This window comes from Protopterus annectens, chromosome 6.part0 (assembly GCF_019279795.1).
Source record: "Protopterus annectens isolate FY-2018-M chromosome 6.part0, PAN1.0, whole genome shotgun sequence".
NCBI lineage: Eukaryota > Metazoa > Chordata > Ceratodontiformes > Protopteridae > Protopterus > Protopterus annectens.
Genome location: NC_056737.1, coordinates 972,150,952 through 972,178,451, shown reverse-complemented (window position 1 = coordinate 972,178,451; position 27,500 = coordinate 972,150,952). Strand labels below are relative to the sequence as shown.

At 39.2% G+C, this 27,500-nt stretch overlaps 1 protein-coding gene across 1 annotated transcript in view; it reads right to left on the bottom strand.

Moving 5' to 3' along the window:
• HHIPL1 (HHIP like 1) overlaps positions 1–23,773 on the bottom strand; it is a 661,343-nt gene extending 637,570 nt beyond the window's left edge. Inside the window, exon 1 of the mRNA XM_044074611.1 lies at positions 23,338–23,773. Coding sequence (XP_043930546.1) covers positions 23,338–23,595 — 258 coding nt within the window. The 5' untranslated portion in view covers positions 23,596–23,773. The remainder of the gene's footprint in view (positions 1–23,337) is intronic.
• Between the last annotated feature and the right edge of the window lie 3,727 nt (positions 23,774–27,500).

Sequence of the window (27,500 nt, the reverse complement as noted above, 5' to 3'; positions counted from 1 at the left end):
ATCCCATCCTGTTGGAAAATCTCCCATATCATTCCCCTCCATAAAGGAGGTAACTCTAACGAACTCTCCAATTTTCGGCCTATTGCCCTTCTATCTCCACTATCCAAAATAATGGAACGCTGCATACACCATCAACTCCTACATCATCTCTTGAATAACAACTTGCTTGTAGACTCACAACATGGTTTTAGGCCCTACCACAGTACTTCTACTGCCCTTCTCTCCTTCACTGACACTATCAACAAAAATCGCAATAACAACCTGTTTTCCTCTGCACTATTCTTGGACCTCTCAAAAGCATTCGATATGGTCAACCATCAACTTCTCCTCTATACCTTAAAATCCCTCTCACTTGATTCACGAGCATTACAGTGGTTCGACTCATACTTGACAAATAGAAAACAAGCAGTCCTCTGGGACAGCCATCTATCCTCTCAACTCCCAGTTACTATTGGCATCCCACAAGGATCCATCTTAGGTCACCTACTTTTCTCTATTTTCATAAATAACCTGCCCACTTCCCTCCCTACATCCACTTGTATACAGTATGCTGATGATTCTACTCTCATCTGCTCTGCTCCATCCCCAGTAGAACTCCACTCCTCTACCCAATTGGTTTTCACAGCAGCAGAAAAATGGTTTCAACATATCTGTCTCCTCCTAAATCCCAAGAAAACCAAACTTCTACTTTTCACCCCAACCCTTAAATCCACCCCAATCACTTTTTCCATTGTGTCCTGTAATGGCACTATCATTAAACCTGACTATTCCACAAAACTGCTAGGCGTCACCATAGACAATCAGCTAAATTTTGACTATCACATTGATTTAACTATCAAGACAGTTAACAAAAAGATTGGTGCCCTTTACAGACTTAAGCCCTTTCTTACTGCCACATCCCGAGTGTCTCTTGCCCAAACTCACCTCATTTCTACACTACTGTATGCCTCTCCTTCTTTTATCAACATGTCTAAAGCTAACCTTCAGAAACTTAATATAGCCTTACCATAGTATTGCCAGATTTGCCACTGGCTCTCCATTCCATACTCATCACTGTCTTAACTTAAAGAAACTTAACTGGCTAGAACTTCCAAACCTAATACTCCTACAGCAACTAATCATCACTTTTAAAATTCTACATTACCCCTCCAACACACCCATACTGAATAACCTCATCACACCTTATAAAAATCTCACTACACTTCGATCAGCCAACAAGCTTCTAGTTACTACTCTGAAATCTCATAATAAATCAGGTGACTCCTTATTTGCAAACACTATCGGATCATATTGGAATAAACTTCCCACAGAACTGACCTCCCTAGGCTCATGTCACCTTTTCAAAAAACAGATTAGAAATCACTTACTAAATCACTGGCTATGCCCATGCTCCAATCCCGACTGAGCTCAGCAAATTTGTTACCCTCTCCAGTCCCCTCCTTTGTACTTTCACTCTTTTGTTCAAATTCTGATTGACTTCCCCTCTGACCATCTGCTTTCTTTCTCTTGCTTCTTTTATCTGACTTCCTATATCCTTCTACCTTATGCGTTCATCACTACCTTTATTCCCCCTCTCTTCTCCTACTGGCTACTCCTCAACTTTACTATGCCCATAATATTAGTACCAAACTCAAACTGTACTTTTTCCACTTTCTGCTTACTTCATTTCTGCTTTTTCTTTCTCTCTAACTACATAATAACTGTTACACTACCTGCTTTCATAGTTAACACTGTATATTAACTGTATCTTGCTTTTTGCCAATGTTTGATTTGTTGTTTTGACTAGTGATTTTTAAACTGTAAATTGTATATTATGATACTGGAGCTTTTCTCCTCAGCCCTCGGCTGAAAATTGACATGTCATCTAGTCAGACTAGCCCAGTAACACTGTATATGCGATTGTACTTTGCTTTTTTTGTCATTATTTTATTGTTAGTTTATTAGTGACTTTTTAAACTGTAACGTTATAGTCTGATAGTGAAGCTTTTCTCCTCGGGCCTCTGCTGAAAATGGACATGTATCCAGCCAGACTAGCCCGGTTAACAAATGTAAAATAAAATAAAATAAATAAAATAAAATAAAATAATATCTATATATATTTATATATATAGATATATATATATATATATATATATATATATATATATATATATATATATATATATATATATAGATATATATATATATATATATATATAGATATATAGATATATATAGCTAGATATACACGAGTGTACACACACACACACACACACACACACACACAAACACATACACATATATATTTTCATATGGGAATCATTGCTTTGATCAAATGTTGCTTTATCAAATATTTGGAATGTCAAACTGGACATTCAGCTCTGGTTGTTTGTAGGGAGTGGATGTTTGCTCTTTCCGACTTTCCCTCTATGGTATGATCTTACAATTGGTATACATAAGTTGCTGGGGTGTTGAGGTGCAAGGCAGCTTGCCTCCCTGCATAAAAAGCTGGATGTTTTTTTTTGTTTCTTTTTTCTTCAAATTCAATATTTTCAAATTTGAACATTTGTGTGTTTGACCTAATACCATAGATCCATAAATATATATAATATGCATCAAATACAGTGCATCATATATATATGCATACTATTATACATAATTATCTATATATATATATATATATATATATATATATATATATATATATGCATGCATGTATTACGTGTGTGTGTGTGTGTGTGTGTGTGTGTGTGTGTGTGTGTGTGTGTGTGTGTGTCTGTTAATGCTTAAACTTTCAGATACAGAAAGTTTCAGTATTAATGGTAGAAGTGTTTGTGAGAGCATTTCTGGTTAGCATTACACTAAGACTTAGGTAAGGGGATAATATTAGTGTTGTGTGAGGGTGTAATGTATATATACACACACACACACACACACACACACACACACATACATACATATATATATATATATATACACACACACACACACACACACACACACACACACACACACACACACACACACACACATACACACACACATGCGCACACACACACACACACACACACACATGTGTGTGCAGCCTACATGTATATGTGTGTGGCCTACAAAGCAATCCAAGACCCAAACTTAATGAACTTGCGGCATACCCATAAATCAAATGAGACTAGGGCTACCCATTCCTCGGACCTAAATATGGCCTGTGACTTAAATAGGACATGCTGAAGGGACAGATTTGTCTCCCAGTGATTGCTACATCTTTAGAACAGGCTATCATAGGTTCATAGGTTCATACTAGGCCATCTGCCCTGGGGCATTTATAAGCCTAGCCCGACTGTGTATGGCTTACACCACCCCTTGATTTGAGTATACGGTGCCCTTTTTAAAGTTTAGTTTACTATGCCTCTGTCTAATAGTGACACAGAAGTAATCCCTGGGACAAACCTACGATCCCCCATCCACTCATCAAGATTCTTCTTGAAGAGAGTCAGTGAGGTGCTCTGCCTAACATGAATTGGAATTCTATTCCAGAGCGAAGGGAGCCTCTGGGTTATGAATCTGTCCCTCCAGCATGTTCTATTTATTTCTGTGCTGAGGTTCAAGTCCCTCGAGCATGTGGCTCTAAGGGATTTAGATTTACTGAGGTGGAGCATGTCCATTAATTCTGGGTTGGACATAGCTTTATATGTCAGGCATAGATCACCTCAAAGTAGGCAGTATGCAACTGAGTACAGCTGGAGTTTTTTTAACCGAGCAGCATATGGCATCTGTTTGAGTCCCTTGATCCTCCTGGTGAGGTACTTTTGGGGTCTTTCTAATTGCTGCAGGTGTCGGGTAAGGTGCATCCCAAAGGGGGCATTGTATTCTATGATGGGTCTGATGAGGGATGAATAAAGGGGCATGATTACCTCTCTTGATCTAGATGTGAATCCTTTCATGATGAGGTGGGCTATGTAGAAGGTCTTTCTAACCACTTTGGCAATGTGGTTGTCAAAGGAGAGATTGCTATCAACTTGGGTCCCCAGATCCCTAATTACTTTCTCTGTACTTAATGGGTTACCACCTATGTGGTAATTTGTGGGCACATTGTTTTTGCCAATGGGTATGACTATACACTTTTTGGCATTTAGCTTTAGACCATGGCTCTGGCACCAGTTATCCATCTCTGTGAGACCTTTTTGAAGGATGTTTGTGTCAGCTGGAGAGTCGATTATGGCACCCAGTTTTCAGTCATCTGCGAACTTGGTGAGCCATAGTCCTCCCACATTGGCCTGTACCTCAGAAAAGTAAATACCGAACAAGAGTGGTCCCAGGACAGACCCTTGTGGGACGCCACTTGTGACCAGTTTCGAGTCTAACATGGCTCCAGCAACTCTAACTCTGTGGGTTCTGTCTTTGAGCCAGTTTGCGACCCATCTTGTGACATAGGGGTTTATATTTAGGCTGGATAGCTTATCTATGATGCCCGAGTGGGGTATTGTGTCAAATGCCTTTGCGAGGTCCAGATAGGCTGTGTGGACTACCTTCCCTTCATCTATGGCCTTGGTGACTGTTTCGAAGAAGTCGACCAGGTTCAAAAGGCAGGATCTGCCCTTGACAATGCCAAATTGGGTACAATCTAGTGTCTGTAGGTCCCCAATGTCTTTGTTTATGAGTTCCATGATGATCCTCTCCATAGCCTTGCAGACTAGGCTAGTCAGGCTTATGGGGCGATAGTTTCCAGGGACCGCAGAAGCGCCACCTTTGTGGAGTGGGACCACTGTTGCTGTACGCCATTCTTTGGGCACATATCCTGTAGTGAGGCTGAGATTGTACAGCAGTTTTACTTGAGGGATTAGTTCTTCTTGGAGTTCATGCAGGACGCAACCCGGGACGCCATCTGGTCCCATGGAAGCAGTATTTTTTGCTTTGGAGAGGGCGGCCTTCACCTGATCATCAGAGATGTTTGGGAGGCTGCACTCTGCCGGGATAGATACTTGCTCTTTTGGGGGGGGGGGGTGGAGAAGTTTGCCCTGACCCTGTCTGCCAGGATATTGGCGATGTCTGTGGGTTCAGTGTATTTTTTGTCGCTTAGAATCAACTCAGAACAAGTCTGGGAGTTGCATCCCAGGTTCCTAACATAACTGAAAAAAGCCTTATGATTGTCTTTAGTGTCCTGTGCAATTTTTCTCTCGAAGCTGGCCTTGGAGGATTTTATGAGGGATCGTAATCTTTTGCTAGTACTGATCAGAGATGCCTTCCCTTTTAGGGATTTTGCTCTATCATGTAGTAGCTTCCTCCTTCTGTTGTACAGTTTATTTATGGCTGGGGTCCACCAGACTGGATGCCTGCCTTTGGATGATTGGGTCTTGATTTTGTTTGGGATAGCATGATCCATGTATTCCTGGAGATGTCCGTAGAATGCGTTTATATAGGATTCTGCAGTTTGGGCCATAATTTCCACTGGCCCTGGGCCCTTGAAGGATTCCACTTCGGTTTTGAGAAGTGTGAAGTTCGCTTTTGAGAAGTTTTTCACTGTGGTTTTCTGGGCTGGGGGTGGGGTCGGGATGTGGATATCCAGTGAAATTAATTTATGGTCTGATCTTACCAATGAGGGATATACTTCTGGTATGGAGCATAGAGTCCCCATGTTGGTAATGATCAGGTCTAGTATGTTTTCCCCTCTTGTGGGAGTGGTGACTAGTTGTTCCATAGCATTTGAGTTTATAAATTCCAGGAACGTTTGGGCTAAGGTGCTGGGGCTTGAGTAATGCTCCCAGTCTATGTTTGGGTAGTTGAAGTCGCCCAATATAATGGTGTTCGGAGAGATCTTCATGTTCTCCAATGTTTTCAGGAAAGCCGAGTGGGATTCCTGACTTTGAGAGGGTGGTCTGTAGGATGCTATAAACTGAAAAGCAGTCTTGCCCACTGTCAGTTGCACATGGATGGTCTCCGATACTTGCAATGCCACTAACCTGGAGGTGTGGATATCCTTGATAAATATGGAAACTCCCCCTCCTTTTGTGGTTCGGTCCGGGTTTTGGGGCCGAAAAGCATGATATGAGGTATAAGCTGGTAGTGCTGGGGTGCTCTCTGGAGCCTTGAACCAGGTTTCTGTCACTGCACAGATATCGATGTTCTCCATACTAAGGAGAGCTTCGAGTGCATGCATCTTGAGGTTAAGACTTCTGGCATTTAGCAGCATTACCCTTAGTTTCTTGTTCCTTGTGCTGTCTATGGAGGTGGGTTTGACTTTTGATCCTTGCCTAAAAAAGGCACTATGGGGGTGGCAAGAGCCTTTGCCAATAACCGAAAGCCCAGGGGTGACAGGTGCAAGCCTTCCCTAGCGAAGCAATGTGGCTTGTCGAGCATGTCATCCCAGGCTGACAAACACTGGATCCCCTTTGAATGACACCAAAATTTTAGCCAATTGTTAAAATCGATCATTTTGTCTTTATACTGTGGCATCATTCTAGGTGAGGGTAAGATGCTGCTCAAGGTCAGGGTCATACCGGCCTGGGTTACATGATCAGAGAGCTCCTCTATGTCTCTTTTCATGTAGTCGAGGGAGGTACGTCTCAGGTCATTCACGCCAGCATGTACAATGACTGAGTCATATTTGTATTTGCTTTGGAGTGACTTGAGTGCTTGCATTATGTGGCAGATCCTAGCGCCCAACAGGCAGCTCACTGTGACCTTCTCTTTATTCAGCCTGGTGAGCGGGACGTCAGTGTGTCTGACAATAGAGTCACCTATTACAAGAGTATCAGGTGTGTTATTCAGCCTTAAGGGCTGTGACTGCTTGGCACACTGACTTTGTGTGCTATGTGTTGTACGTGTTTTGTTTTGGGGTAGCGTTTGCTTGGATGTCTGCTTTGGAGGTCTCTTTTGCTTAGGTAGATTTTTGTTTAGAGCCTCCGAGTATGTTTTTGTGTTTTTATGTGTTTGGTTCGCTGTTGTGGTGGGACTATGTGATACTGGAATTGTGTTGTGTGAGGTTACCTTCTCCTCCTGACTGGTTACACCAGTTTTGAGATGAGAAAGCTCAGCCTCCAGTTTGGCTATATGGTTGCATCTCTCACATATATTTGAACCTGTTTGGAGGAGGAGAGGATTGTCCGTGTACATGAGACAGTTGTAACATTGCCTCAAAATTCCCAGATTCACCAGCTGGACTGGAGAGGAAACCATTGACTGACCTTTAGACATGCTAGACTAATATAGGGAACTGAATTAAAACGGACCAATAGGGGACAAGGTAATCGTAGAGAGTATAAGAGTAAGTAGTGCTTATGGTTTATTAGTGCTAACTTGTAAAATTACTTATTTGGACCAGTGAGGGGCCTTAGAATGAGAATATGGTGTTTAATTTGAGAGATATAGCAGTTCTAAGGGAAAAAGTGAAGAGCAGACTTTGTGGAACCAGGAATAGTTTAAACCCAATTAGGCGGCGCTGCCCGATGTTGCGGCAAAAACGCGCAAAACCACGCAAAAGAGGATTTTAAGAGAGGGAGATCAAGGAGTAAGGAATTGACCCAAAATGGCCAATAAAACTACAGTTTCAAGGCAGTAACCACTTCCACAGGGGCAGGCAGGCTGCTCAACACAGAGACTTCCCTTTAGCCCAAGCAAACAATGGCCTCCAAGAAACTTACAAACAGTTCAGAACAGCAAATCTGTAACTGAACTTTTTTAAATCTCAGAAAAGTGGGAAAAAAGCAAGATTGTTTTGTTTTTTTGTTTTTTTTTTAAGGAAAGCAGAGGTTCACAAGTATCAACAAGTTAGAACAGTGCAGTAAATGACCCCACACTTGAGTGCTAGGCCAGAGACAGATTAAATGCAAGTTTTAAGAAAAAAACGATTTTAAAAATAAGTGAAGGCAGGAAATTCAGTAATCAGCTCTAGGTTGTGTTCTAAATACAGTTACCAACACAGAAATCAATTTTAACAAGCCAGAAAATGCTCAAAAGTAGGTGGCAATGCAGAAAAACTTAACAAATAATCTGAAGCAAAATACTTAAAATCTCAAAAGTAGCTCCTTTCTCCTCTCAGCGTTTTCTCCTCTTGATGGGTGCTTCACCAACAGCCAACAAGTCCAAAAAGACGCCAAAACCACGAGGCAATCGGGTTTTAAGAGAGGGAGATCAAGGAGTTAGGAATTGACCCAAAATGGCCAATAAAACTACAGTTTCAAGGCAGTAACCACTCCCACAGGGGCAGGCAGGCTGCTCAATGTTTATCACTGCCACTGATGAACACAGAGACTTCCCTTTAGCCCAAGCAAACAATGGCCTCCAAGAAACTTACAAACAGTTCAGAACAGCAAATCTGTAACTGAACTTTTTTAAATCTCAGAAAAGTGGGAAAAAAGCAAGATTTTTTTAGTTTTTTTGTTTTTTTTTAAGGAAAGCAGAGGTTCACAAGTATCAACAAGTTAGAACAGTGCAGTAAATGACCCCACACTTGAGTGCTAGGCCAGAGACAGATAAAATGCAAGTTTTAAGAAAAAAACGATTTTAAAAATAAGTGAAGGCAGGAAATTCAGTAATCAGCTCTAGGTTGTGTTCTAAATACAGTTACCAACACAGAAATCAATTTTAACAAGCCAGAAAATGCTCAAAAGTAGGTGGCAATGGAGAAAAACTTAACAAATAATCTGAAGCAAAATACTTAAAATCTCAAAAGTAGCTCCTTTCTCCTCTAAGCGTTTTCTCCTCTTGATGGGTGCTTCACCAACAGCCAACAAGTCCAAAAAGACGCCAAAACCACGAGGCAATCGGGTTTTAAGAGAGGGAGATCAAGGAGTTAGGAATTGACCCAAAATGGCCAATAAAACTACAGTTTCAAGGCAGTAACCACTCCCACAGGGGCAGGCAGGCTGCTCAATGTTTATCACTGCCACTGATGAACACAGAGACTTCCCTTTAGCCCAAGCAAACAATGGCCTCCGAGAAACTTACAAACAGTTCAGAACAGCAAATCTGTAACTGAACTTTTTTAAATCTCAGAAATGTGGGAAAAAAGCAAGATTTTTTTAGTTTTTTTGTTTTTTTTTAAGGAAAGCAGAGGTTCACAAGTATCAACAAGTTAGAACAGTGCAGTAAATGACCCCACACTTGAGTGCTAGGCCAGAGACAGATAAAATGCAAGTTTTAAGAAAAAAACGATTTTAAAAATAAGTGCAGGCAGGAAATTCAATAATCAGCTCTATGACACTATTCACCAAGAACTTGGACAAGTGGATGGGGCAACATAAATTCTTACCAGGGGTAAAGCACACAATCCTCCTGGACATGGGCAGTCGTCACTAAATGCAATCCTGGGTACTGACTAGCATTTCTATGGTATTACATTGGTATGAAATGGTTAAGCTTAAAATGACCTCCAAGTCGACAGCCTAGTAATCTCCTATGATCCCATATATATATATATTATAAATACTATAATAAATATGTATACATATATATTTATTTATATATGTATGCGCGTACACACACACACACACACACATATATGTGTGTATATATATATATATATATATATATATATGTATATATATATATATATATATATATATATGTACATATATATATATATATATATATATATATGTATATATCCACACACACACAGACACGCACACACACACACACATATATATTTATTTATATATTTTATATATATATATATATATATATACATATATATAAATATGTGCATATATATATATATATACATATATATATATATATATATATATATATATATATATATATGCGTGTGTGTGTGTGTGTGTGTATGTGTGTCTGTGTGTATAGCCATTTATATACAGACAGTTGAAAATAACTAATTATATCATGTAATTTGTATTTTGGGGGAAATGAGAGGAATACAACAGTTCCTACAGAAAGCCTATACTGACTCTGGAGAACATCAATACTCCATATAAATACTAACCACAGATTAAGCCTGAATCCTGGAATCTCAAGATCTAAAGCAGATATCCAAACTACTAAACCAAAATGCTCTCTTTTTTCTGGTGCATTCATCACCTTTTGCTGCACAAAGTACAGTTGTGTACACTTACCATAAATGTAGATGTTTGAGTGTATTCACCGTTGCAGTCATTACATTTGGGTTATCTGCTTGCAGTAGCCCTCAGTCAGCCTGATTAACAAAGTCTTGAGTCCTGCATTGGTTGCTGTCCCTTCTTCCATGATGTCAGGTCATCGGGGGTATAAAACATGCAACTGACGCCATTACATCAGTTTTTCTTGCCCCAGATGTCAGGTGCCCCCCTAATGGGAAGCAATTAAATCTATAATACAAGGATATACCTCCAACAAAAAAGCAAATACACCAAAAAGCCTTTTGAGCATAATAAGTGAGAGTAGAGGTATAGCCAAAAAAAAGAAAGGGGGCTGGAGGGAGGATAACCAGGACTGTAACAGTGAATACACTCAAACATCTACATTTATGGTAAGTGTACACAACTGTGCTATGTTCTTCTTGTTTCACTGCTGCAGTCATTACATTTGGGTAGATTCCCAAAGCTAAGGTTGGGAGGAGGAATTTAAATAGAATTAGGACCAGCTATAAGGCCCTGCAAGACTGCAGTGGCAAAACCAGCTCTGGATTTAGAGAAAATTGGCAAATGATAATGCTTGGTGAAAGTATGTATAGAACTCCAGGTAGCAGCTTCTAGGCTGTCCCTTGTAGGGACGCCACTGAGAAAGGCTGTAGAGGTAGATGCAGCCCTGGTTGAATGGGGTCTAATGCCCTGTGGGATAGGTTTTCCATGGTGCTTATAGCAGAAATGAATGCAGTGGCCTATCCACTTTCTAATGGTTTGCTTTGAAATAGCTTTCCCCTGCAGCAAATGCCACCAGCAGTTGTTCAGATTTCCTTTGAGGTGACTTTGAGTCCTGTCCAAGTAGAATCCAAGTTGTCTGTGCACATCTAAGGAGTGCAGTATCCATTCCCCTTTGCTCTGTGGGTTAGGAAATAAGGTAGGCAAATGAATGGACTGATTAAGAGCCACACTGGATACCACCTTGGGCATGAAGAAAGGATTTATTCTGAGGGACACCCTGTCCGCACGAAAGATGATGAAAGGCTCCATTGCCACAAGGACCTGTAACTCAGATACCATTCTTGCAGAAGTGATTGCTAAAAGGAAAGCTGTTTTCCAGGAAAGGAATTTTAAATCTGCAGTAGCAGCTGGCTCGAAAGGAGGAAGAGTGAGTTTCTCCAAGACAAAGTTAAGGTCCCAGGCTGGAGTTGGAACTCTCCTCAGTCGTCTTAACTTTTTGGCCCCTCTAAGGAACTGCTTAAGCAGTGGGTGAGAGAAGAGGAGAGGCTCTGTGTTATAATGAGCTGAAATGGCTGAGGCATGAATTTTGATGGAGGAAAAGAACAAGCCCTTATGAAGCATCTCAGTCAAATATTGCAGAATCTGAGGTAAATTGGGCACTGCTGCACTCATCCTTTGAGATTGGTTCCAGGTACAAAATCTTTTCCATTTTGCAGCATAAGATTTTCTAGTACTAGGCCTCCTAGCCTCTAAAATGATATCCATCACTGATTTACTGAGGGATGGTAAAGGAGAGATTAGGTAATGAGCCAGGCTGCTAGGTTCAGGGTTTGCAGCTGAGGGTGCAGAATCTGGATCTCCTGCTGAGACAACAGGGAAGGAGTCTGAGGCAGGTGCCATGGGACCAAGCATGACACACTGCGCAGGAGGGGGGTTCTAGTGTTGGCATGGCCAGTCTGGTGCAATTAAAAGCATCCTTGGCTTGTCCTGTTTGGTCTATAGTAGTACCTTGGAGAGCAGAGACAGAGGAGGAAAGGCGTAAACTGATAGGTTTTTCCAGCTGAAGGATAGAGCATCCACTTTCCAAGCTAGTTTGTGGGGAATACTTGTGCAAAATTTGTCCAATTGATAGTTCTGGGGGGAAGCAAACAGGTCTGTATCTGGTCTCCCCTATTTGCTCGTCAACATGTTGAAAATCCTTGGTTCCATTTTCCACTCGTGTGGGTCCATGTGGTTTCTGCTTAGTCCATCTGCCAGTGTATTTGGTTTTCCTGGCAGGAATTGAGCTTGTAGATTCACTTGGTAGCTCAAGGCTGTGTTCCACAATGCCATGGCTAGTCTGCAGAGGGGATAAGAGTGTGTACCCCCCTGCTTGTTTATGTACCACATGACCATGGTGTTGTCGGTCTTTACCATTAGTTGTCCTGGAAGAATGTGGTCCTTGAAGGCTGTCAGAGCATTCTGTACAGCTAACATTTCCTTTTGATTTATGTGTAGGTGCATTTGACTTGGGTTCCATTTGCCCTGAATGCACTTCCCTGCCAGGTGAGCCCCCCCCCCCATGCATAGTCTAATGCATCTATTGTTAAGGTTTGGGCATCAGGGGATAGTGTGAATGGTAGTCCCTTGTTTTGGTGGCAGTCCTCTGCCCAGCAAAGGAACTCTAGGCATAGGCAAGGTATGATAAGAATCATAGCTTCTAGATCCTGTGAATGTTGACACCATAGGCTTTTGAGATACCATTGCAATTTTCTCATATGCAACCTTGCATATGGAATTAGAAGAATGCAGGAGGCCATGAACCCCAAGGCTTGCAGTATTTACCTTGCAGATAACTGGGATTTTGTGGCCACTTGTTTGAAGTAGGTTGTCAAATGAGTCCGTTTCTCTAGCATGAGGAAAGCCATCTGGGAAGTTGTATTCAAGTTTGCTCCCAGGAATATAATTTGTTGACAGGGTACCAGGTGTGATTTCTTTTTGTTTGTGGTGTACCCCAGAGAAGTCAGTAGCCTTTGAACAAAGTATGTCCTGGCTTTCTGCCTGAATTAGACAATCGTCCAGGTATGGATATATTTGAATATTTCTTTGCCTGAAGAATGTAATGACTGCAGCTAGGCACTTTGTGAATACCCTGGGTGTAGTAGATAAGCCAAAGGACAGTGCAGAGAACTGATAGTGCATGTAGCTGCTTTGAAGTGTAGGTATCTTCTGCAAGACTCCCTAATAGGGATGTGCAGGTATGCTTCTTTTAAGTCTAGTGTTGCCAACCATGCATCTTTGCCTAGCATAGGAAGCAGCTGGTGAAGAGTCAGCATCTTGAATTTTGGAATCGCCAGAAAGGTATTTAGAATAGAAAGGTCCAGGATAGGACGCCAAGTATTGCCTTTTCTGGTTACCAGAAAAAGTCTTGAATAGAAACCTTGTCCCTTTTCCTCTTCTGGTACCAGCTGAATAACCCCCATGCTTAAAAGAGAGAGTACTTGATTTTGGGCCTCTGCCCACTGATTTGGGGGTAGATTTGGCCACCTACTTGGTGTTGGTAAGGTGTGGAAGTGAAATCTGTATCCTTGGGACACTATATTTAAAACCCATTTGTCCTGGGTAATGAGTTCCCAGTTTATGGCCTGCAGACCAGTCTTTCCGCCTAAAGGAGCATTCAGTTAGGAAGTGCTTGGAAGTTTTAAAAACAAGTAATTGAGACAGTTTTCCATGGGGGGAGTCTTACTACTCCCTGATTTGGGTGCAGAAACCCCACACTGCTTAGTCTTGTGTGTCCTGGGGTTTCTGCTGTGTCTGGGTTTGGCTTGAGAAGACCTGGAAGGGTCTGGAAAGGACCAATTCTTAGAGGGCCAGTGTCTACAAAATCTAGGAGGCTGAACTTGTAAGAAATCTTTAACAGTTTGCATAAATTTAGCTTTATCTTCCATCTTTTTAAAAACTTCCTCAGCCTTGTTGCCTAACAGGCGGTCCTGATTTAAGGGAGCATCCAACAATTTAGCTTTAACATGGTCATGCAAAGATTGCTCCTTAAGCCAAGCATGCCTTCTGAGCACAGACCCAGTAACAGCAGCCCTGCAGGAGGCCTTTAATGAATCAAATCCACATTGCAAAGTATGTTTTCCAACTTGTTCAGCAGAATGCATTAAATCCTGTAATTCTTTATTTTCCACACAGTCAGGAATCAACATCATTTTCTGTTTAAAAAATCCAGTAACATGTTGCTGATACTTTAACATATGAAACTGGCAGTTTAAAGCCCTAATGGCCACGGTTGCAGAAGTGTAGACCTTCTTACCCCATCTATCCAGTGCCCTGGAGTCTCTATCAGAAGGGATAGGATTTTTAGCAGTAGAAGCCTTAATGCCCCTGAACCCCTGTGAAATAGTCTCTGGATCAGCAATAAGATTTTTAAAAAGGAACTTATGTGACTCAGGGACCTTGTAGTATCTTTCTGGTTTTCTGGGAGCAGGAGGCAAGGAATCAGGGGCCGAAATAGATTCAGAAAAAGCATCCTCAACAATATCTAGTACAGGAGGAATAGCTAAAGGCCTAAGCTGAGGTAGGAGTAAGAAATCCCTAAGCCTCTTTTTTAAATCAGAAAAATCCTGGCTTTCCCAGTGGAAATGCTCCCTTAGAGTATGTAGGGGTTTCCCCAAAAGAAAAATCTTTTCCAACCTGTTCAGCAGAATGCATTAAATCTCGTAATTCTTTATTTTCCGCACAGTCAGGAATCAACATCCTTTTCTGTTTAAGCAATCCAATAACATGTTGTTGATACTTTAACATATGAAACTGGCAGTTTAAAGCCCTAATGGCCAAGGTTGCAGAAGTGTAAACCTTCTTATCCCATCTATCCAGAGCCCTGGAGTCTCTATCAGAAGTGGTAGGATTTTTAGCAGTAGAAGCCTTAATGCCCTTGGGTCCCTGTGAAATAGTCTCTGGATCCGCAATAGCATTTTTAAAAAGGAACTTGCGTGTATCAGGAACCTTGTAATATCTGTCAGGTTTTTCTGGGAGCAGGAGGCAAAGAATCAGGGCTAAACTAGATTCCGAAAAAGCATCAATAACAATGTCTAGTACATGAGGTATAGCTAAAGGCTTATGCTGAGGTAGGCTTAAGAAATCCCTAAGCCTCTTTTTTGAATCAGAAAAATCCTGGCTTTCACCAAAAGAAAAATCCTCTGGAGGGAAAGCAGATGGAATAGAATCCTCTGCATCAGAATCCTCATAAGTAGGTAAGGGCAAATCCAGATCATCAGAAGAATCAGAAAAATCAGAATCCTGGTCAGAAGATTCATAAACAACTTCAGTCCTAGGTCTCTTAGAAGGGGGAGGTTGGCTTCCCCTGATTAGAGTTATAAGATCTTCAGCCATTCTTATCATTTGTTTTTTAGGCATAGAGGCCTGAGCATGCGGCCTGGCCGTCGGTTTTTTAGGCATGGTTCGAGATTTAGGCCTAAATGAAGAAGTAGGCGTTGGTTTAATATGCAAGCCCGTAGGCCTGAATACACCCTCAGAAGCCGGTGCCTGCACACAGGCTACAGACCCATTCAAGGTAGAGACATCCGCGGGTTCCACAATTGAAGCATCTCACAGCATACCGGACTCTGAATGGGTCTCAGTAGAGGCCTGCGAATCAGAAGTAGCGGGTATCAGGGGCTGCGAAAGCGCCTCACTGAGTACCGGCAAATTGGTGACTGGCTTAGGAGAAGCATCGTTGCTAGTCGGATGACTAACCGACAACATTTCTGGATAATTAAACCAAGAACTGAAATATATACAGGCAAAAATATACCGATGACTGATATTGCGCTGATTAAATAAAGCACAAAACCGACAGCAAAGAACGTCGTGGTCAGGGTCTGCTATGTATACTAAGTTCTTGCTATTGCAGGTGGCTCAGACATTAAATACATATTCTCTATCTGTATCAGGGTGTGTAAAATTGTTACTAGTATTTATAAATCTGCATTGATTACATCTGGTGCATGGCAGTGTGCCGTTACTAGTAGTAACACTTCTGCTTAATATTTCCTTAGCTTCTGTAGGATAACATTACTGTCTCTTCAGAGACTTCTTATTTTTGAAGGATTTTCCTCCTACTGTCTCCCTTGTATTGGGATCATGTGTCAAAATGTGTCAGTGCTTCCTAATGACTCCTGTTATAAGAGACATATTACTTGAATATTGGGTAGATACCCTCAGAAATTTCTTTTTCACTACTGGGTTCAAAGTTGTATTGCTCCTATTTTCAGAAAAATAGGGTTTTACAGTGGTGTTTCTTAACTTGGCACTCTCATCTATTAAATCAATTGTGGTATGGTCAGTATAACCCCTGTCTCTAAATCTCTGATTAGATCTGTGATCTCCTGATCAAAATCCTCATCCCTTGCTGTTAACCTACATGCTCTCAATGTTTGCCCTTTTACAACATTCTTGAAAATATGTCTTGGGTGCATGCTCTCTCGGTGCAGAATAGTATTTCTATTACAATTCTTTCAATATAACTTGGTAGTTACTTGACCCTGTCTTGTTTTGGACACCTTAACATCTAGAAATTCTGCTTCCTTATCTGAAACCTTCATTTCAAAGGTCAGAAAGGATGTGTTAGTGTTAACATAATTATAAAACCTATCAAGTTCTTCCTGGCTTCGGTCCCACAACAAAAAGAGGTTATCTACAAATCGCTTATAGAATACTATCTGCTTCCAAGTACCATTACTTATACTGCTGTTCTCCCATAGGGCCATGACTAAATTTGCGTAGCTGTTGGCATTCGAAGTGCACATGGCCACCCCTTCTTTTTGCAAGTACAGAGTATGTTCAAATAGCATAACATTGTTTGTGAGCACATGCTCCGTCAATAGACAAATTAATTTTTGTCTGGGTATAAGTACCGTCTTTAGTTAAATATTCCCTTAGCATGTCAACTCCCAATTCATTAGGAATTGATGTAAAAAGGGAACAAACATCTAACGTAACTAACTTAAATTGTCCAAATTTAAAATAATGCTCTCCAAAAATTCATATAATTGATTTAAAAACTGTTTAGTGTCCCTTAGAATAGTAACATTCTTGTCTACTAATGATCTTAATGTTCTCTCTAAGTATATGGATATTAATTCTGTTGCACAATTTTTGCCTGAGACTATGGGTCTTGGGGGGGGGGGGTCACTGGATCCTTGTGTATTTTGGGAATACCTTGAATAATAGGGGTAAGAGGTTTATTCACTTTAAAATAATTATATAAGTCTTCAGTTATCCCACTGTCTAATAAACATTCATATAAAACATTTTCTCTTTAAGAGGCTTTCTTTCTGTTTGACAGTGATAGTTTCATATACTTTAACATCATTTAACATTTCTTTCATTTTAGTGTCATAGTAACTTTTGTCCATAATTACTGAGTCTCCCTTTGTCCGCTGATTTTACTATAATAATTTTGTCATTTTTTAAGTCATTTAAATATTGTTAAAAAAGCTGTGCGTTTTTCATTATCCAACAATTCAAAAATTTCTTTCTCACATAGACTACTAAATACATCTACAATGGGGTGACCAGGAGCAATAAATGTGCTAGTTTTTTTAAAGACAGTCGTTTCCTGGTCACAGTTATTCCCAGACATATGTCTTAGCAATATATTCCTGCTAAACATTTTTAAATCTAATATTCTGTCAGTTACCTCAGCTGTCTGAGCAGGTATGAACGAGAGACCTCTATTCAACATTTTCATTTCATCATGGGTCAGTGTTCTAGATGAGATATTCCATACTAGGGGTCTTTCACAGTGTTGCTGTACCATCCCTCCTTTGATGTCTGTTTGTTCGATATTGCCTGTTGCCCTTTTCTTATGAACCCACCTCTGCACTATGTATTTGTGCTTCTTAGTCTGTGAAATTCCATTTATTTTGTAATTCTTTATCTCTTGAAAGCCCCTCTAAATAATTCTTATTACTTCTTAACAAGATATTTTTTCTTTTATTTCTACTCTATTTTAAACTCCACTTTCATTTTATCCCACTCACTAGCTATAACTTTTGAAGTACTTTTTATCTTCCATAATAACTCCAGGAAAATTTCAATTGTCCATTCCTTAAATTACTCCCTTTTTAATGGGTAGGTGCGGAAGTGCCCGTGTCTCATCCTTACTTCATTACTTGCATTTCTATCTTAGTAATTACTGGTGCATGATCTGAAATAGTTATTGGATGGGTGTCAAAGTTCTCAATTTTAAGTGCACATGTTCTTGTGAAATATAAATTCTGTCTAGTCAATCCAAGTTTTTTTCTTTCCAAACACCTTTAGTGAATTATCACTTGTGACACAGGCAAATTTACATTCATATAAAAGTAATCAAAGTATATTAACATAACAAACATTATACTTCACATATATTGCTATATATCATATAACCTAAGCGATATTACATAAATTATTGAACCTTAGTGAACAATATGTGAATTCTCACCGAGTTCCTTCTACTGAAATCATGGCTTCCATACAAATATTTTCATAAATTTCTTCAGAAATTTACTCTCTTCTGTTATATTTTTCCTTCTAGGCCAGCAGATACATCCTCATTGCTGCAAATCAAATTCCAATCCCCACTTATAGGTAATATTCCCTGCTGAAAGCTGAATATTTCTCACAATTTTTTTTAATTCCATGATAGCAGTTTTAGGTGGAATATAAATACATGCCAGAGTAATTATCATCCCTTGCCAGTAGCCCCTTGCTAACACAAAATTGTCGTTATTATCCCCCCTTCTATTATTACTGAAGTTTGTCTAGCAATTAACATACATATTCCTCTTTTCCTTTGTCCATGACATTCTGCAGAATATCCATCCTGAAATAATTTCTTTATCAAATTCACATGCTCAGTTCTTTCCAAATAGCACTGCCATTGATCTTTACACTCAGCATTTCTTAATATAATTAAGCATTCTTTCTTGTTTGTCTATAACCTGTGAGATTATTCACATTCCAAGATAATATGTAAGAAGTCATTATTCCCACTTAATATATATGGCAGCTTTTTAAAATGTCTGTTTCTATCTTTTGTGATACATGCAAGCCTTTTTACAGTTTTTCTTATCATCAACATTGGAACTTATGTCATATTTTACAAGACTTTGTTTTAGTAAAAAATTTCCAACAAAAAACAAGCAACCCTCCAGAACACCCCAGATCCTTTTAACTTAATACAAACACATATAACTATATACATCTTCAAATAATCAAGTTTAAACTTCCTAATAGGAACATTTGTGTCAAACAGACAACTGCGAACACAGGCCCTAACTAACCTGAAAATGAGGCTCTACTTCCCTTTCCAATCTTTTATGCTAACTCAGTTCCAGCTTCAGCCATCTTTGCTGCCCTTAACATTTTTACTACCTTTTATGTTAACCTCATTATGCTCTGCCTCATCAACCTCCACATTCCTCCTTTCTACCTCTTCTAGACCTTATTTTTCCCTAATTACTTGCTTCTCATTCCTGTGTAGACAGATTGTAATTCTTCTTTTTCTGCTTCTTCCTCACACCCTTGTCCACAGCCCTGAATAGTCCATCAATGACCCATCTTTGACCATGCTACCACCAGCACAATATTATCCACTCTTCTAAAATTCTATACCATCATCTCTGTCTTTTTTATTCTTACCTTTCTGCCTAATCTAAACCACAAAGTAGTGTAAACACTCCTGAGTAGGGGTGTCTTCATTTGGACATACATAACATTCTATAATAGTAGGGCCACATTCAGAATTCTTTCCTTTCTGGTACAACTCTGCACCACATGGCTGGATCATGGTCAAAGGCCTCAATCAACTGCCATGTTAGTTTAATTCTGGCAATGAAATCAGAAACCAAAAGAACATACTCTACATATGTACAGTTTCCAGAACTGGCATTTAGTAAGGAAACTCAGAAAATGCAAATAATAATAATAATAATAATAATAATAATAATAATAAACTATCATTGCCATCATCGGCATTATTATCATTACTGCAGGAAGTGGAGGAAAACAGACTACTGCTGAGGGACATAATAGGCAATACATTAAGTGGCTGTACTGGTCCATTCACCAGTCATCATTCACTTAACCAATGGAAAAAGTTTTGTGTGTGTGTGTGTGTGTGTGTGTGTGTGTGTGGTAAAGAGGTTTTTAAACTTATTAAAACACCTGGGAAATTATTACAGGAGAAACATCCCTGCTGTTAGATATGTACCAGGTACTTGTAACTCAGTCTAGCAAGTAATTAGTGGATGAGAAATATTAACCAGTAAGACAGTAGGGAAATCAGTGTGAAACCTGTTGTGTGGTTGAAGAGGTCAGGGAATATTCTGTGGGTGAACAGGAAATGTTCCAGGAGCAACCCGTTTATATGTAAGGAACTGCTGGCTGGGGACCTTAATTTCACAGATAAGAAACAGGATAGCTTATAACTAAATTAGACCCTCTGGGAATCATGTTACGTGCACTTCTGGCTTTTTTTTAGGTACAATGGAAGGTGATCAAGAAAATAGCAAGCTAAAGATTTTTGGCAGTTCTGTTTATAAGGCTCGTAAAGACAGTCTTCCACAATCTACACACAGCCAGTTCACAAGGCAAAGAAAAAGCAAGTGGACATTTTAGAGCAAAAAGTTATGAGCATGAGCTTATTTTGTTGAATGGTCTTAAGATCTATAGCTTTTCAGTGCGTTTAACCAAACCGTACAATATAATAGTACCATTTCTTTTTACTGTCCCATAAATGTAAAAGCTGTCATCTACTATGTAACAAAATATAAGAAAACACATTAAGTATCTAGTAACATAGCCATATAACACACATACTATGCATCCATAAGAAGGCATTATATAGTGTTAATTACCTGGGTTTTATTCTTGTATTATAACCATTGTTGAAACATTTACTCATATATCTAGCTAACTAACTAGCTAGCTAGCTATCTACCCATATATTTAGCTATCTATTTCAGTTTGATAACCAGGTTAAGTGGATTGGTCATCTGACCCTTTTCAGCCATGACCTTAACCAACTGGCAAAATACATATTGATATATTACACAAACAGAGTGGAATACATACAATAACAAAAATTATGTGAAACACAAAAGGGAATAAGATCATACTTAATAGTAACAAAATCGTCACAATGAAAAGATTGAAACATACAGAAAAGCAAACTGCAATGCAGATGCAGACGAGTGAACTCAGTACCTCTTACATGAAAAGCCTACACTTAACCAGTCAGCTACAAACCCTTACACTGAAATGTGGTTAAATCTTTTGTAAGCTGCATCATGCTGTGCCTTAATGCTTAAAAATAAGGCAGTGCTACAGAAGTAATTTAAAATAGATGTCTGAATAATTTACCTCCAAGATTGCACAAATCTTTAGTAGCATCCTTTTAATCACTATTTAGTTGGTGTTGTGTGTCATGATTTTTATTTATTAACCAGAAAACCCAATAAACACAAATGCGTCCTTTCCTTTCTGATCATTTCAGAACAGTTTTTCTAAGTGGCTTATTTAGAGTCACACACCATGCAAGTGAAGACAAAAGGACTCAAACCATTTGACTTCGAATAAAGCTTCAAATATGTTTATAGCTTTAAAAATCAGTACTGGCAGTCCATGTCTTGAACATTCACATTAAACTGAAAAACTAAGGGGAAAACATAATTATGCTCTTTACATCTTGATGCCTGCTGTGTCAAAGTAATTTACTTGTACATCCAAAATGCATTTCATGGGGTATCTATTTGTGCATTATTTACCCAAAGAAGTGTAGCTAAATGCGTCTCTTTCTGGTGCGATATTGATCTGTTCACATTTTTGTTGACAAGCTACCTAAATCATCCACAAAATCTTAAATATATATATATATTTTAATCATAGAGTCTGTGCTGATGTTTGAATTCTCAAGTTAATTACAAGGTCTTACTATACCTTTCAGTGCTGCGGTAGCGTTGTCGCCTCACAGTAAGACGCTGTCCGGTTCGATTCTCAGCTAGAACGTCTTCTGCGTGGATACATGCGTGAATGGGCGTACCTTCGTTGAAGGTTGTGCGTCACGGCTGGTAACTCGGCACGTAAAAATCAACTACCAATCAATAGCGGACCGGAGTTCTGCTGTGGCGACCCTTAACCGGGAAAAGCCGAAAGACGCAAACAAACTGTATCTTTCAGTTATCTCCATTGTAAATGGCAATTACTCAGATAAGAGCCAAGTTAGAAATAAGATGAACCCACAATGAATTGCATGCACTAACTGAGAAATGTAAACGGTTATGGAAACCATCAATCACATGGTAAGAAGATGTGCAGTGGTTCAAAACTCCAGACATTCTACTTTTACATTTTTAGATTAACAGATATGGAGTGTGGATGGGAACCATAGTATTTATTAATAATTGCTTAGTTTTTCTACTGTTGTCAGATGTTAAGACCAAAGTTAAAAATTAAAAGTTATCAATTTCAAATACAACATAGGAGATTACAGTAGCAATGAAGATTTACCATACCTGGATATAAAATTACTCTCATACCAATATTGTAAGTTCACAGTTGAGCAGCATTCAACTAGACAAAATAGAAATGTGTATAAATAGAGCTAAGGAGAGTATATAATCAAAAACTTCAGAATTCTAAAAATATAAAGGATGGTTTGCCCACACCTGAGCAATTATAATATTATTAACAGATGCTTAAAAAAGTACAGGCGTAATTCAGATGACGCTCTGTAGGCAAAAACAGTTACTTTTGTGTGTGGCAGTAACTGAATGCAAACAAAAGCAGAATGTAGACAGAGACTGAGAAAAAGTTCCGCAGAGAATTATTGTAGATAAGACATTAAATAAGGTGGGCTGATACAGCAGAATGAGCTAGTAAGGATGCCAGAAGAGGAGGACAGAAGTGTCACAGTCCTACCTTGAGTAACTTTAACTATTACAAAAACAATCATTTTGTAAACAAAAAGCAGATGCATGCTGTGCTATAGATTTTTGCTGCACTCTAGCCACCCTTAATGTTGCTATTTCTTTATCTGTCATTCTTTACTGTTATTGTTTTTAACACAGCACTTGAGAAGTTTTAATGAGAAACATACTAAACATAGTTGCAAACTTGATTTTCTAGGGACAAGGAAACAGTTTCATCAAAAACATAACCAAAAAGTAAAGTTTTAAAAGTGAATAGTTTCAACCGATATTTTTAAGAAGTGTCATGTGTTGGTGGGGTATTGGTCCCCATGTTTAAACTTTGTCCCCAGCTAAAAAAAAAAAACAGAAGTTATAAGGTAAAATTCCATTTTTGCTCATAAAGTTACTTTAGCTGAGAAAACATCCATTACAAAGGTAGACTACAAAAATACTGACAGTCTGGATATATACTATTACAGTGGTTCTGTTTCCAAACACTAAATTAATAATGGAAACATCCATTTCTCTTTCTTTCCTTCAGTACTTTACTTAAGTCTACTCATGCAGACATGACTTAACACAAAGACGTTTGCTGCTTAAGGAAACAAGGCAGTGAGCAGTCAGACCTGGCAGAGCATGTCCTGCACGTACGAGGCACAGTCGGCAGCGGAAGCGTCTTCGGTGAGCTGAAGAAGGATGCGGTCATAGCGTTGCATTAGGACCGAGTCACGCGCCTGGTCACAGCAGCCAAAGCCGTTGTACATGGTGCAAAAGGTGAGGGGCTGCGGAGGTCGGAACGGGGGCTTAAAGTCCAGGCACTGGGGGTGGGAGCTCACCGAGCCGGACAGCACAAGTAACAGCAGCTGCAGCAGCATAAGGGACATGATGACCTCAGCTGGCAAGACACGTCCTGACTGCTACCCCTCAGCACAGCTTTGGCCGGTCCTTCCCTGTCTAGGCTGTTCACCGAACGCACCCCGGTAACAAGACTTCCTGTGATCAAACTTATGTAATTCCTTGCTGAGTCCAGCAGACAGACTGTGCCCTGAACTGTCTGCTTGGTCTCAGTTTTAGCACCGCTCTCCCACCGCCCCCTTCAGTGATTAAGTGGCAAAAAAAAAATACTCATTTCATTTTTAACCCTTTCATCATAAGAAAACCTTTCAAGTACTTATTGTGGTTCTGTTTAACTACTTTGTATTGTTTTTCTCCTCCCGAGTCTAATGCCACTGTTTAAGATTTTATATTCTTTGTTGTTGACTTGAAACATGTTCAATGTTCCAGGGAAAATAAATTTCGAAGGGATGTGTGGTGCAATTCAGAAAGACTGAGTTATACACAAAGTATTGTCTGTAGGGTTGCCACCTTTTTAAATGCCCAAAGTGGGACATTTTTGGTACAAACATCAGATTTTGCAGGCCAAAACATACCGACGGGCAGTACAAAGGACAGAACTTCCCTTTTTTTGCCTAAATAAAAGGTAATTCTTGTAGCATTTTAGTTGCTTATTCTGTTTCTTATAACATTTAGGTGTTTCAGATACAGAATAACTGTTTATGCAACTATTGCATAAAATATAGGAAACAATTTTATCCTAAAATCTCAGGATAATTCCCATTTTTACACTTTTTTAGCAGGACACAACTGCCCAAAGAGGGACTGTCATTCGCAAAGTGGGACAGGTGGTAACCCTAATTGTCTGAACAGAAAATAATGCATGGGAATGTACATATAATGCACAGATTGCCTAATCTATTGAATGTTTAAAACATACACTGTCACTGAGATGTAAGGTTTCAGATAAAATCAAGTTCGTTTGCTCTGTCCAGAATTTTGTTTATCAGTCAAGAGCATCCAGGGGTTTTACTTTTATTTATTGCTATGGAAATTCCGATTGCAACACTTAGACGCGTGCGAGCAAACACACACACGCACGCAGCCACGCACACACTGATGCAGCAGTTAATGGTACTCTCTCTGTATAGTCTCTTCTCTGTGTCTGCATATGTTTTTAGTGGAAGCTCTAGTCTCATGCCACTTCCCAAAATGTGCTGGTGATGTTCAGAATCCAGGTTGCCCCTTAGTATGTAAATCTGCATGCATGTGGGTGGCACCATGGTGCAGTAAGTACCATTGTCACCACACAGCAACACAGGAAAAGGCTCTGTAGTTCATTTCTTACCCAGGGTACATTCAGTGTGGAGTTCGTATGTCCTCCTTGTGTTTGCATGTTTTTTCCCCCACATACTTTATTTTCTTCTCACATTATCAAGATACATGCATCTAAATTATCTGTAAGTGTGTGTGTGTGTGCGTGCACGAGTATGTGTGTGTGTGCGTGTGTGTGTGTGTGTGTGTGTGTGTGTGTGTGTGTGTGTGTGTCTGTATGTCTAAGTCTGTATGTATGTGTTTGTGTGATATAGAAGAAAGGACGGACAATCTACTTCCATTCCATACTTGTCTAGTAAACATTGTGGATAGCATTGCCTGCATGTATGGTTGTTTTAGGAGACAGATGGTTCTTGACAATATGAGATAGATGGATGTGTGTCTGGAGTACTAGTCGCTATGTGTAAGTCCTGTGAAGAACTGGCCTATGCCCATTGCTTGCCAGTCTAGACTTCTACTACATGCAACTAGAAATAGAGAAAGAGGACACTGAAAATGAATGCAAATGCACACACTGATTCTTCTGTGTTGTAGACTCAGAGAATCATAGTTTTATGTGTCCAGCTAAACTGGCTATTATCCAATGTTGATGCATTTTGGTACCTATGTATTTGTCAAGGTTAATTTGTAAACTGGCTAATGATGAGTTTAACTTTGCTGTGAGTAGTATTTTTTTTCAATTTCAGAAGTCATACCATGTCTATTCCACTTTTTCTGTTATTTTTTAATGATATGTTACATGAGCTACTATTATTTCTTCAGCTGTTGGACATTCTAAGCACAGATTTTTCACATAAAACTGGGTCAGGCATAGCTTTGTACATTAAACAAATGTCTCAAAAGCCTGTATGATACAGAGAGCTTGGAAGTTCCTGAAATCTGTATCTTTAGTTCACATTTACCAGCCCCGTGTTGTCTTACTTAAGAACATCTACATTTTTTAGCTGTGTTAAATGACTTGATTTTGGACTACCGAAAGCAGTATTGTATTCTATTGCAATGTACTGGATATGTCCGAAGGATAAGATGCATGACAGAGTAGGCTTTTCTAACTCTGATGCAACACATGGATCAAAACTTATTACCCAGGATGGCTGCTAGTTCTTTGACTTAACTATCCATATATAATGATTCCTATTTAATGTTGTATTTAAAGTGCATACTTTCTGCCATTTATTCAGGAGATACAGAGAGGAAATCAGGAGCAAACAGACAAATGAAATACCCTTGCAATTCTTTTTCATGCAGTAATGAAAATTGTATCCCTGTTCATTATACAAGTTTATTGCAAGAAGTCATAACCTAGCTGACTATTGTAGGAAGGTTTCTATTACACCTGCTTTATTTACACATGAGATATATAAATCTTCTCTTCTCCATCATTACAGCATCACACAGAAGACTTAAAAAAAAACAAAATCTAGTTTTAACTACTTCCTCATGTTTTGTGTGTACTGGTTAAACATTTTTTATTACTTTTTAAAATGTTTATACTTGAATGAAATCAACACTATACTGTGCGCAGCGGGTGCTTGATGTGGCACAAAATCAACAGATTTGGTGCTGTAATACAGTCCTGCCTACATCATATGGGTTGTTAAACTAAATTGCCTCTTTAGGTAGGATGGTTTAATAACACTGTGAACTCAAGGGGTGTTCACCATTGCAGCAAACCTGCACCTGATAAACTTGAGTTAGCAACAAAATGGAAAATTATTTGCAAAAGTAAGCAGGACCACTTCAGCATAATGTTAAAAACTTTACTTAATCACTTCTACTTAAAAAAGAAACAAGTAAAAAGGAATCTGAGGTATAGAATGTAAGCATTTTTCATAACATTAAAAAAAGAACTCTACTTCCTAACTTAATTTATTCTAAAAAAAAAAAAAAAAAAAAAAAAAGACAACCCAAATGCGCAAAATGAAAGAATATCTGTGTACAACTATTAGTAAATTCTTCCTCTTCAGTGTGTAAGAAAGTTGCAGTATCAAGCGAAAATGTGAGCCTTGCAACTTAAAAATCTAATGGCCTGGGTGAAGAAGAGGTGAAAACCCCACACTCCCTTACTTAGTACAACCTCATCTGAAGTAACACAATTTCAGGTAGTTACGAATTTTCAGAGAGATCAGTCACTGAAGAATAATGGCAGATAATGCTGCAAGAATAATTATGATCTCTAGAGGTTAATTGCTCAGGCCATAATTACTGCCTGCACTCCTTTTGAAATATGTTTCAAAGGTAATCATTGTTAACAGGCCTAATTATGTATGAATATTGACTACTGGAACTACGCTGTTATGCCACGAGTATGAAGATGCTGCTCTGTAATAAATGAAAGGTAATGCAGGAGCTAGCATGTACCCTTTGAGAAGGAAAACTGCTATCAGATTTAAAATATTCAAATGAAAACTGTGTAGGAGGCTTACAATAAATGGCATTATTCACATCCAAAGATGAAACAGAAGACTACTGCAACAATTAACATTTCCTAAAATAATTCATTTATCTCCCATTGTTCCTCTACAACTTATTTAACAAAGTCTAGACACTATAGAAAATAATATATGAGCACATAGGCTTTACCTTAAAGTTAGGGGTTATTATTGTTGTGTAGTACTTA